The following is a 12,228-nucleotide window of genomic DNA, read 5'->3' as shown; positions in this document are numbered from 1 at the left end:
GGGGTAGAACAAGTTGGGAGGATCAGCTAGTAGCTCCACAGCCCATTCACCCAAGAGGAATCCTGAGTGCAGCTTCTCTCTGCTGCCCTCCATATTGCCCTCCCTTCCCATCACTGACAGACAAGCCCCTGTAACCCACCTGCAGCTGGGTGGCATAGTGGCCCAGTTTGATCTTCAGAAGGAAGCCGTCCTCGCCCACTTGGTGGTCCGCTTTCTTCTGCAGCTCCTGGATCAGTCCCTCCAACAACTGCGTGGCCTTGGCTCCCTCCTGGGGGTTTTCCGGGTCAATGGAGTCCCTACCAGTTGGGGTACAGACCAGGTGTACATTTGTCAATCCCTGAGAGCAGCCCCTGCACACCTGCCAATCATTATCTGCCTTATCCAGAACATTAGAAGGTAAGAGGGAGAAAACCGCACCACCTCCAGACTTTCAAACGAGGACAGAAATCCTCTGTCATGCAGCAAACCCATGACTTTGTACATTGTGTTAATTTATTTTAAAGAACTACAACCCCCCCTTGATTTATTACAATCACTGAACTAAATTTAAATTCATGTGTCATTCAAAGGAAGGGATTTGAAAGCGTATACAAGTTTGTCCACTTATCACTCTGATAAAAAGGCCAATTCAACGTATATAAAAATACAACACTAAAGAGGAACAGTAGGTTTATTTTCCTCCTGCAAGGCATTCTCAGCATCCTCCCACCTTTGAAACGTACATGGCACATGTATATATATGTAATCAAACCGAATGCTGGTTTAGCCATCAGTCTTATCCTTCCATGAATACTTCCACCAGACTGTCTGGGGTTTTTTTTAACTTATTATTTTTAAATGCTGCACGTACATCTGTTTAACTGAAATATCCATCACTTAAAACAAAAGGCACAATCATTTTAAAATAGTTGCTGAACTACTCTGCGGTGGGGAAGAAGTGGGTTGGTGATGCGACAAGCACTAGCCAATCAGCTCCATCCATAGAGAGAAAACTGTTGGAACAGAGATGGCAAGTGCCTTTCTGGAGCAGTCTCACCCACTGAAATAATGCTATGTCTGTTCACATGCTAAGTGGATGAAGAAACAAAAACTCAGAAGCAGTGAAAGGAAACTGTATGCTATGGAAAGCTGTGATTGCAAGGTGGAAGTAGCAGTTATCAGTTCAGGCCCCTCCAAATTCATGGGGTGTTTTGTGTGTGTCCTGTAATATGTCATGGATGCTATAATACTGCACCAGTGGAGAATTTATACTGGACCGTCCACGCATAATTCTGCTTTATTAGTTGTTCCCTAATGCTTCTCCACAATTACCACATTATTGCTGTCTAGAGGGCCCCCTTTGTGCCACAGAACTGCAAAAGCAGGACAATAAAATAAACTGGAACACCTTTGGTCTAAACAATAACAGGACTTCAGTAGGAGGTCACAGGTCATGCACTGATTGCAAAATGAAGCAGGATGTCTGCACCAAAACTTTTGTTGGAGGCACAAACAGTAATAGAAAGCGGGGTTGTGTACAACTGCCCTAAAACTATCATGCGCACCATGAACGCACAAGAAAAAGGATGTCTGGAGAAGCCTGGCTCTATGGCACTCAAAAGGGCTGCTCTAGGGTAAAGGAATGTTCTGAAAGGAAGCTGACTGCCCAACAATAGCACACTTCCAAAAAGGACAGGAAAATTGAAAGAGTACCAGTGGTGATTACTGGTTAGGTAGGTACCAACAACCATCTCCAGCAGCTGTGAGATACTTCAAGCAGATACAGAAGGAAAAACTGGTGACTGAAGGAAGAATGTGTAAGTGCTTTATAAGTTGGGATGAATCAGGGACATTTGGGAGGCATATGGATCAGGCCTGGAAAGCCAAGGCATGCTGCCAGTGGTGTGAACCAGAAGTTTTGCCAGTATCCCATCCCATCACATTCCTCTGCAAGGCTGAAGATGGTCCTGGACAGCCAGGCCTCGCGCTCACCTACCATGGCTGGCTCTCAATCCACTGCGAGAGGTAATGGCGGACCTCGATGGGAAAGTGCTGCCCATACAGGCCCTGCATCTGCCGCAGGGCATCCCCCTGGAGTTGCTGCGCTTGAATCCACACCGCCATGGCTCAGGACCTGACAGGGAGGGAGACTTGTTAAAAGAAGGGGACGCCATGCATAGAGCTTCTGACTCATGCACACTCAAGGCTGCATATACCCAAATCGCCCCAACCTCCAGTGGCTGGAGAACTTCCAATTATAGTAACAAAGCCAGACACATCAAGGACGTCTTCCTCATATAACTCAAGAGCAAACACTTGACATACCTGGATTCTTTTGGAAATACTGCATTGTTTGTTGTATCTTAATCCTCTACCCTTCTTTCCAAAGGACGGATTAAGAAGAGATGAGAGAGGGTATGGGTGTAGTAGGGCAAGCTTTAATTAAGAGGATTGCAGCAATGAAATTCCAGGCTTAAAATGAGCAATCTTATAAAGTGGCTTGGGAAACAAGACCTTCCTGCCTCCTTCCTTAACTGTAAAATGGGAATTATCAACTATTCTCCTCCTACCAGGTTTATTGGGATCAGTGTGACAAAGGACCTCAACACAGTGCCGGGACACAAGCCTGGACAGAAGCTCTACTTAGATCTCCTGAGGCTCAAACTTCCAAACACCACCTTTGGGCACAAAAGTAGCCAGGAGACATGACTTTATGGCAGAAAACCAGCTGCCTGCACATCTCCCGATCAGGGCCCCACACTTCAAATGCACTTCTTCCCAAGTAAAAGCAGCAGCATAAAGCCCACTTTTGAACAGTGTAATGTGTAGCTTGGCCCTCAGTGGGTAGATCGTTGAAGCTAGGAGGTACTGTCCAGTAGCATATGGCAGGTGACTTTGCGAGGTAGGTCAGGATGTAGAATTAGGTTGTGCCTAAGGGGAGGAAGCAGGCTGTGGCCATTAAAAGCACTTTGCACAAACCAGATACACCTCCCTTTATTGTTACTTCACATCGCTCCATACTGTAGCACTGGCAATGAGGGGAGCAGGCAAATATTTGACAAGGGCCATGAATTAGTTTTTTTTCAGCCAGAAAAGATAATTGCTGGTGTTTCTTAACACGTTTTGCTGGGAAAATCCTTCCACCATTGAAAGCTGGTGGAAAGGAAGTGGAAACACCCACTGCTTGCAAGTTTGGAGAGAGCTGCAGAGGGAAACCAGAGGGGGAGAAATAACTTCCTCAAAAAGTGAATGGCTCGCTCAAATTCTGAAAAAGAAACGTGTCAGAGGTCATAGAGTTGGAAGGCATGCTGAGGATCATCTAGTCCAACCCCCTGCAATGCAGGAATCAAGGCTACTTCGAAGCTATGAGGCCTCTGGTGTGAAAATTCCTTCTCCCTAATTTGAGATCTGTGGAAGGTTATTGCGGCTCCTCAATGGGGCAAGTGGTATATTTGTGTATGACTACATACATGCATACATACATAGGCACTCTGTTGGTTACGACTTTACATATTCCGGGGCTGAACTCTGAAGCTAAGGCAGATGAAGCTGGCGATTTGCATTCACCTTGATTTGTGTTTTTTAAAAATCTCTATTGACATCTAAAAGAACAGTAAGGGCACCTTCTCTTAGAATGGGCTCATGGGCCAGAATCACCACTCTCCAAGCACTTTTTTTTTGTGGCCCCAGAGGAACCCACTGAATTTGCTTGTGGCAGAAGTGTCTGCCTGACTGGTAGCATTGTCATTGTACTGATGCCAACAATGGGAATTTTCTTCTTTCTCCAGCACTTAGGAAACCGGAAGGAACACTGAGGTGTAGGACCCAGTGCTGAGATCTCCAATGTGGCACTTGTGGGCACTATAGAACTATCAGACACCCCCATGTTGCTTGCCAATGACCCCTGTCCTGCCCAATTTTAAGTTTACTCTTAATTGAGGATTTATTTTTTGCCTTGTTTGCCTGCCTGCTTTTTTTAGTCTGTTTTCTATTGATATGGGATGTATGTGTTTATCCTGTTTGGGGGGGGTTCATCACCAACTTTTATTCTATGAAATGGGCACTTTGCGGTGCTTGTAACAGATTTTTAGATATCCCAGTATGGCCCTTGGCTAGACTGAGGACCCCTGAGCTTGTGGGCAGCAAATGAAGCGTTTCGAGGCTTTTTAGCTTGGGGTGGGTGGGTAGGAAGGCAACTGAAGGACAAACAGCACTTTTCATTCGGAGATTCACGCATGAGCAATCTCTTAATGGGAACACCTGTGTGGTTTTTAATAAATGCAGGCACGGAGAGCCTGCTAATATGACTGGGCAAGGATACGAGTTAAGCTTTCCTTTCACCATTTATTGATCTAAACCACCACCCTCGCCAAGTTGTTATTTTTGCCCACTGTTCATTCTATGGAATGGAAAAACTTTCCCAAACAAATTACCACCCGCACTGTGGTTGCATTTAGCAAAAAGAACCCCATACAGCGGGAGACCAAATATAGTTCTCCCGTTGTGTTTCCTCATTCAGGGTACTTATACCTCACTTTTCAAAGCAAGGAGCCTTCGTGAAGTGGCTTGGAAAGTCAAGTTCTGCCTCCATGGTTGGAGGCAGTAATGCTTCTGAATACCAGTTTGCTCAAAACTCTAGGATGTGAGAGTGACCTGGTGCTTCAGTCCTGTTTGCAAGGTTTCCCCGGGGGCAGCTGGCTAGGCACGAACAAAATGCTAGGCTAGATGGCTGAATTCAGCAGGGCTTCTTCTTATGCAAACCCCAGAGGCTGCTCAGCATGGCTTAACAGAGTGGCTGAGTCACCTCTGCATTTGCAGCCTTCAGCATACACCAGCTGGGGTGGAAGATATGTGGGGAAGTGGGCAGGCAAATCACTGCAGCTGCCTGGACCTGGTGCAGTGACTGGGCCTGAATTGGGCCCATGGCCATCACATGATGGCTGTAGGACCATGGAGCTCAGCCCCTCACTGCAACAACCCATCCTGGGTCCCTCTGCTAGCTGCGGGAGTCCTGATGACAGTACTTCTATACCTTCTCGCCATGTTCAACAGGAGGAAGTGGGAGCTGTGTGCCAGAAAAGTGGCACTGGCATCGCTCCCACAGGCAGAGGCCAGCAGGTCTGGGCAGAGGGAGACCTATGCGCAATCCGGCACGAAGGGGAATTGGGTTTGTGCCCTTGCAATATTATGAACAAGTACAAATAAATAAAAAAATCCATACGAGTTTAAAGCTGATTAATACTAGTGTAGTTTAGCAATGACATTATAAGAGGTTTACAAAATTCTAAACACTGGGGTGGGGTGGGGGAACAGATGGAGGAAAATCTCTTTCTCTCTAACACTTGGGATGTCATCTTGACATTGATCGATTGGATAGAAAAAGAAGTACTCCTTCATAAAACGCATAATCAACTTTAATGGAATTCGTTACCGCAAGAGCCTAACTTGGGCGTTTGAAGGACATATGGAGGAAGAAAGTGTGGAGAGGCTGCAGAGCCACTTGTGTCAAGCTGCTCTGCCTTGTCCCCCCACCAGCTCCACCTCTACCCTTCACAGGAGCACTGGCTAGAGAATGAATGAACACAGAACATTGCCTTACACAAAGTCAGACCACTGGTCCAACTGGCTCAGTCATGCCTACACCGACCAGCAGGGGCTGTCAAGGGTTTCAGACAAGGGACTTTCCCAGCCCCGCCAGGAGTTGCTGGGGATTGAACCTGAGACCTTTCAAATCAAAAGGTAATGCTCTACCACTGAGCTATGGCCTGTATAGAAGCTGATAATACAAAGAAGAGTTTGGATTTGATATCCCGCTTTATCACTACCCGAAGGAGTCTGAAAGCGGCTAGCATTCTCCTTTCCCTTCCTCACCCACAACAAACACTCTGTGAGGGGAGTGAGGCTGAGAGACTTCAGAGAAGTATGACTGGCCCAAGGTCACCCAGCAGCTGCATGTGGAGGAGCGGAGACACAAACCTGGTTCACCAGATTACGAGACTACTGCTCTTAACCACTACACCACACTGGTGCTCAAAGGAGGATTCTTCTCGTTTTCAGCTGAACACACTTAGTAGAATCCTCTCCCCTGTGCACTATCAGGGTTCCCAATCACAGAGAGGATTTGAAGTGTGTTCAGCCAAACATGCAAAAAAAGCCCCCCTCAGACTTCCCCACACAACACATGATGGCTGGAGGTAGAACCAATGAGAAAGTTGGGGGGGCAGGGTTGGTGTGCATGGCCCCACAACACTTCCTTTTCCTCCCATGTGTTCTTTGAATGCCCTGAGATTTTAAGAAATGGGATCATGCAAATTCACAGAGGTCAAGTTTTTCCATAGGCTATGAAGCTGTGACAGCTAAATGAAACACCCATGTACAAAGGCAGTGTGCATCAATATCAGGTGCCAGAGTGGGGAGGGGGTGGGAGGAAGGGCAGAGCAAAGTTACGGACTTTCCAGGGTCTTATGGCTTGGCTGCTGTTAGAAGAATAACGCTGTGGGAATGGGCTGTTTGGTCTACTCCAACAACCCCATTCTTCTGCAGATCCTGGGAGCTCACTTACAGTCAGACACCTAACCCACAAGAACAAGAGTGTGATGATAGACTCAGCTCTACCACTGGATCTATGGGTGCTATTTTGGGCAGTGAGACTTCCCAACCACTACAAGTTAGTGCCAGCTTCTATTTCGGCCCTGGGCAGCACTCAAGCATGGCAGTTTATTTTGGGCTGTTGGTAATTCAAGTTGGTGTGTGCACTTTATAGCAGGAATAACAAACGCAAGCATAGGAAGGACAGATGGGGGGCGGAAAGGCCTATTTAAATAAAAGCAAAGCTCTGCTCTGTCTCATTTGGATCCAAAGCCTGACAGGCCAGATTCAGTGGCTGGAATCCTAGGAGATGATGCAATGATAACTGAAAAGGAGGTGCAGTGTGTGTGTGTTTGTCTAAGAGAGCAAGAGCGAGAGAGAACAAACTGGGCAATTATTGGCCACAGAAGCACACGACATACTACCACTAGTTCAGAAATTTTAAAAATGCAAGTGCCTTTCATGCCAAAGGGCAGCCTGGGATAGAACAAGCTGGACTGACAAATGTGAAATTACCGACTAGTGTGACACACCTCTACTTCCACTGTATCAACAGGGTGCAAATGGTAAATGAAGCAAATGTTTCTCTGTAGTGTAATCGCTGCCTTCTTTAGGCATACTTTGCATGCCATAGCTTAGCTGCAGTGCTGTGAATGCATTCTGCCCAAAAGAAGATGAACTCTGAACTTTACTCTCCGCTGTGCATGACATACAGCCCCCCAAAAATAAATTTATCCATGTTCCTAGTTCCTACATGGACCTGCCTGGCTGTTTATATTTCCCTTGGAGACCCTGCTCAATGCTCACCATCTAAAGTGAGGTGGGCAAGGCCTTTCGAGTTGTGGCACCCCAGAAAACTCCCAGAGAAGTCTGCCTTATGCCATTCTCACCCCCCCACTCCAGCCTTAGCTAAACATCTTTTTATTTGCTCAGGAATGCTATTTCTGAGATCATTTTGTTCTAATTTTACTAACTGCTTGGTGCAATTTCTTGATACATGTTTTATTTTATTTATCCTATTTTATGTTACATATATACTGCTCTGAAAGCAATGATTGAAGACCACATAATAGATCTGTGTAGGTATGGATGGAAGAGATGGAAACTCCAAGCCTTCTCTTTGCTCTGAAATGCCCCAATATGAGAGAGAAACTACACTACTCCAGGAACAGGCATCATTTGATGGAATGCAAAAAGAGACTTATTCCAAGTTTTTCCCTAGCAAGTTATGAACCTGACAAAGGCTTAGAAAGTGGTACTTCCAATGCCATAGCCTTTTCCTCCCCTTTCAGCTCTGTAGGAATGCTCTGCCCACCTTCCCCCCCCCTTTTTTAAATGTCAGATTCTAACTTCATTGGGTGGGGGGCGGGATAAGGAAACATCTGGTAAAGGACCTATTGCCTGCCTTGGAAAGACAGACCTTTTACTGTATGCAATTTCACCATATAAAAAAATGCCCCAGAATCCAACAGCAATGGCACAGGAACTGAAAAGGACATACAGCTCATACTTTTGATAGTCACTTTTGCAGATCACCAGCTGATTTGACCACGTGCTGCTAACTTCAGCATGTCACCTTTTTCCCATGCATCACCATCACCTCATTCTCCTTGCCTCTACACAGCCAACCACCCACCAATTACAGAAGCAAATCCCATGCACTCTATTAAGCAAGGCCTACAATAGCAACAGTAGTGTTCCCACCTTGCCTCTTGATGTGAAGGCTGGAGAACAGGGAATTGACAAGATCATAGAATTGTAGAGCTGGAAGGGACCTCGGGGGTCATCTAGTCCAACGCCCTGCAAAGATGAAGAGAATAAAAGCATTAGAGCAGAGCTTTCCAAAGTTTTCATATTGGTGATACACTTTTTTTAGGCATGCATCATTTCGTGACACAGTAATTCAGTTTTACTAGCAAACCAGAGTTTAAACTAACCGTTTTCCAATGCCAGGAGCATTTGCATGACACACCTATACACTACAACCGAAACACTAACATGTCGCGACACATAGTTTGGAAAGCTCTGCGTTAGAGGGAGCATCATGACCGCAAGACAAAGGGGAAGGAAGACAGCTACTCCCGAGGAGGAAGAGGGGCTGCAGTAGGGTCTGACAGAAGCTGGGCGAGATCAGTTAAATAAAAAAAAAACTTTTTTAAAAAAAACATGTTCAAATTAAGAAGAGATCCCAAAGCAAGGTTAAGAAAGAAGTAAAATCCACTCAGTTGTTGCAGGATCAAGACTGAGCTTGCCAACGTCCTAATCCTTGGAGAAGAAAAATAAAACTTCTGGGCCATTATAGTGCTTCTCAGCTTCTGACAGGTTTAGTACTTTCGTCATGATGTGAAGGAAAACACACTCAGTGAAGTGTGATACCCAGCTCATTAATTGTACGAAGGCCACATGTGAAAGAGAACTGAAAGAAACACCTCTTGGGTTTTCTATGCTTGACCAAGCAAATCCACATTGTTATACCACTGCTACCCTCCCATGACTGCTGTGCCTTTAAACGGCGCGTCTGCAAAAAATAAAAATAAAAAATGTGGCACATGCAGATATACCCGGGGTTGAGATATGATTGCACCTATACCACTGCTGTCTTGTCATCCGATTCCATTTCTATATGATACCATCAGATATACATTATACATTAGATAACGGTGGTAATTGTTTCGGTTCTGGCTCAGCTCTTTCAACGCTTGTTAGATATACAGTCTCCCCGCCCCTCCTTGTCAGTCACCACACACAGCTTGACAATTGGGGACACCCAAAAAGGGTAGCAAGCAGGCTCCTTACCTGGCTTAGCAACTGTATCTTGCCCACAGGTTTGCCCCTGGAGCACCAGTGACTGAACACCATGGGTAGGCGAACTAAGGCCCGTGGGCCGGATCAGGCCCAAGTGTCTTCTGGATCCGGCCCGTGGACAGTCCAGGAATTGCTGCGTGGTTCACCAGCGCGCACATTCTTTCCCTCTCTGTCAACCCTCCCTCTCCCTCACACGGCAGCAGCACCTCCTCCCTCCTCCTGGCTTCTCCCTGCCCTGCCTAGAGGAGGAAGGGGGCTGGGCTTTGTTGGTGCCAGCAGCAGCAGCGCTCGAGCGGCCGCCATTTTAAGCAGCTCCCCTCTGGAGCCCGTTCGCGCGCCACTCATCATCCCGCCGCTCGAAAGACACAGGTAAGCAGCCACCGGGGCTTGTGGTGCTCTTGCATCGTTTTTGGTTTCCCCCCCAAAATATAGTCTGGCCCCCCATGGTATTCAGCAGGGGTCAGCAAACTTTCTCAGCAGGGGGCCGGTCCACTGTTCCGGCCCGCAGCTGAAAAAGTTTGCTGACCTCTGCTGAATACCATGGGAACAGACCATTGTGATAAACTTCTTTCCCAGTCTCCTCAGCCACAGGTTTCTCCACCTTTCACATGTACAACGTAATTGTTAGCCCTCTCATACTGCTACTGTCATAGGGGAAACCCATGCCTAATATGCTGTGGAAGCAAATGTGAGTCTGGGCTGGAAACTCTCTGGGAACGCTGTGCTGGGGGAAAACCACACACACCAAGTTGTTCAGTTACGCCAATTCACAGCAGTCACTGAAAGCAAAAGTAGCGAGCCTTGAGTCACGAGCCACAAAGTGACTCCAAACTGCAAAAAACAGGAAAACGAAACGAAGCTTTTAATATTGGAGCATTACCAAAAATAACAACCTACGCCAAAGGAAAGTCCTCATTACCCCGTAGAGAACTCAGCAATCGGTCCATGTATCGGGAAGCGTGATCTATATTGAAAATGTGTCAGGGCTTAGAAACCCCAACAAGACTAGTACATGATTAAAAGCCATCCTGTTCCACAGGCACTTTTACACAGGGAGAACTGTCACAGCCCTAATAGCTAATAAGGTAGACATTATATGCCATTAGTTCATCTACAATTGTTGTCATATAGCTAGCCCTCTGTGCCCCAGTGGTTTGCCACAATTTTTCCCTGAATCCAGTTAATTCAGAACCAACCCGCACATGAACAAGTACATTTCTAATCACTTTCTTTTAAAAAAAGCCACAGAAATGCCAGAACCACAGACATGTTTTTTCTACGCAAAGTAGCAGCCCTCCTGCATGGAGATGGGGGTGACAAAAGATAACAATGTGAGCCAGCCTTAAGTTGCACACAGGCAGGCAATGTGTGCTGTGTGGTGACTTGGAGTGGGAGGTATAAACAGTGCAAAGACATTGATCTAAGCTAGCGAAGATCAACCCTTTTAAGGCACAGAAGAACCCACAGTTGATTGGAAGCCCTGTCTCTATGAAATTGGGTACAGGTGAAATGTGAAGCCTACCTGGTTCAAACTGCCCCCCATGCTACCCTCTCCTGGTTCTATGGCTGTCTAGGACTGGAAAAACCGAAGATTTGTTGAGCAGCAGGCAGGACAGCGGGTTACATTAGTGGGTCTTAAGTTTGCAAGCCTGTGCCAGATAGCTGTGAGAAACGAGCCTCACAGAAGCAACCTGGGCCCCAGTTCTTGCTGCTGCTGCTGCTGCTTCTCCAGCTGCCCCCTGACAGGAAGACACAATTTCCTTCCAGAAAATCAGCTGCCTCTAGTAAACCAGCTTCCTCCCACTCAACGTTTAACAGAAACATTCACCCACATGCTTGTACTGCCTGGGAGACAAATGCACCATACTAGGAACTTCTGGATTCGTTGTAACAAAAGACTGGATTCAGATCAAATACAGAGCAACTTCAAAACATAGGGATAAACAAGAGTTACCCTGGGTACTGTGCAACCAAGGGAAACCCGCCCCCAAAACAAATGCAAGAAAATGCAGATTTTGTACTTCACATAGCCATCCTGGTGAGCAGGGATGCCCTTCGGTTCAAGAGAAATAGACCTGGGCTTGGATCCAGAGATGTGCAGGTGGTAGGCAGATTACTTTCCTATCTCCTGTGTCCCCTGGCAGCCTTCTGAATCCGGTAAAAGACTCTTCTGACGGTTAGGGGGAACTCACCTGAATTGGGTGGGTTGTGGCAAGAGGGTTTTGTGTGTGTTACAGATAAATGAATAACCTGAGTGGAGCTCTCTCTTATGGGTGATAATTCCGCATGATTTTTGGCATTCCCCTGTGTCTCATTTCCCCACAGAACAGCCATTAAGAGAATTTTCAGAGGGGCTGGATAGGTCTCCATTCAGCATCATTTCTCTAAAAGCCAATTACTATTGATGTAGCCAATGTGGTTACTGGACTCCCATCTCCCCTGGTCAGCGTGGACAACCACAATGGAGGACACTCATGTTTGCTACCCCTGCTTAGATCATAAAAAAATGGAGGACACCATACTCTGAAGTACCTAGCTTTAGTTGACTAATATGTACAGACAAAGGCAGTTATCCATAGGAGAAACATGCACGGGGTCTACAAACCCATTGCTGCACAATTTGTCAAGTTCTTTTGTTTTTTTGAAGAAAGGCAAAAGGCCCAGTGCATCTGAAGAGGCTTTTTCGAAAGCAAACCCTGAAGAGGCTTTTCAAACCACCAGTCCCTAAGGATCAGGATCAGTTCCAACAAAGCTGGAGGGCACTTGGTCAAATCTCTGAAAGTTGTGAACTTCATCCTTATTAGTCAGTTCATCTGTACACAAAGACTTGACTCCACTGGGTAACTTAAGCAGACT

General features: G+C 46.4%; 1 protein-coding gene across 8 annotated transcripts in view; it reads right to left on the bottom strand.

The window, feature by feature from the left end:
• Positions 1–12,228, bottom strand: part of LOC310747752 (signal transducer and activator of transcription 5B) — a 99,894-nt gene that overhangs the window by 17,330 nt on the left and 70,336 nt on the right. For 4 of the 8 annotated variants that reach the window (XM_083582786.1, XM_083582784.1, XM_083582783.1 and 1 more), the window contains 3 exons: positions 8,272–8,367; positions 1,976–2,113; positions 140–296 (listed from right to left, as the gene is read on the bottom strand). In XM_083582786.1, the coding sequence (XP_083438912.1) occupies positions 140–296; positions 1,976–2,103 (285 nt within the window). In that variant the 5' untranslated portion in view covers positions 2,104–2,113; positions 8,272–8,367. Of the gene's footprint in view, positions 1–139; positions 297–1,971; positions 2,114–8,271; positions 8,368–12,228 lie in introns of all 8 variants that reach the window. The other 4 variants (XM_083582789.1, XM_083582788.1, XM_083582787.1 and 1 more) reach the window with 2 other exon arrangements.

Source organism: Podarcis filfolensis (assembly GCF_964270895.1).
Source record: "Podarcis filfolensis genome assembly, chromosome: 13".
In the NCBI taxonomy this organism is placed as follows: Eukaryota; Metazoa; Chordata; class Lepidosauria; order Squamata; family Lacertidae; genus Podarcis; species Podarcis filfolensis.
The sequence above is the reverse complement of the archived record's forward strand: the minus strand, read 5'-3'. Positions and strand labels throughout refer to the sequence as shown.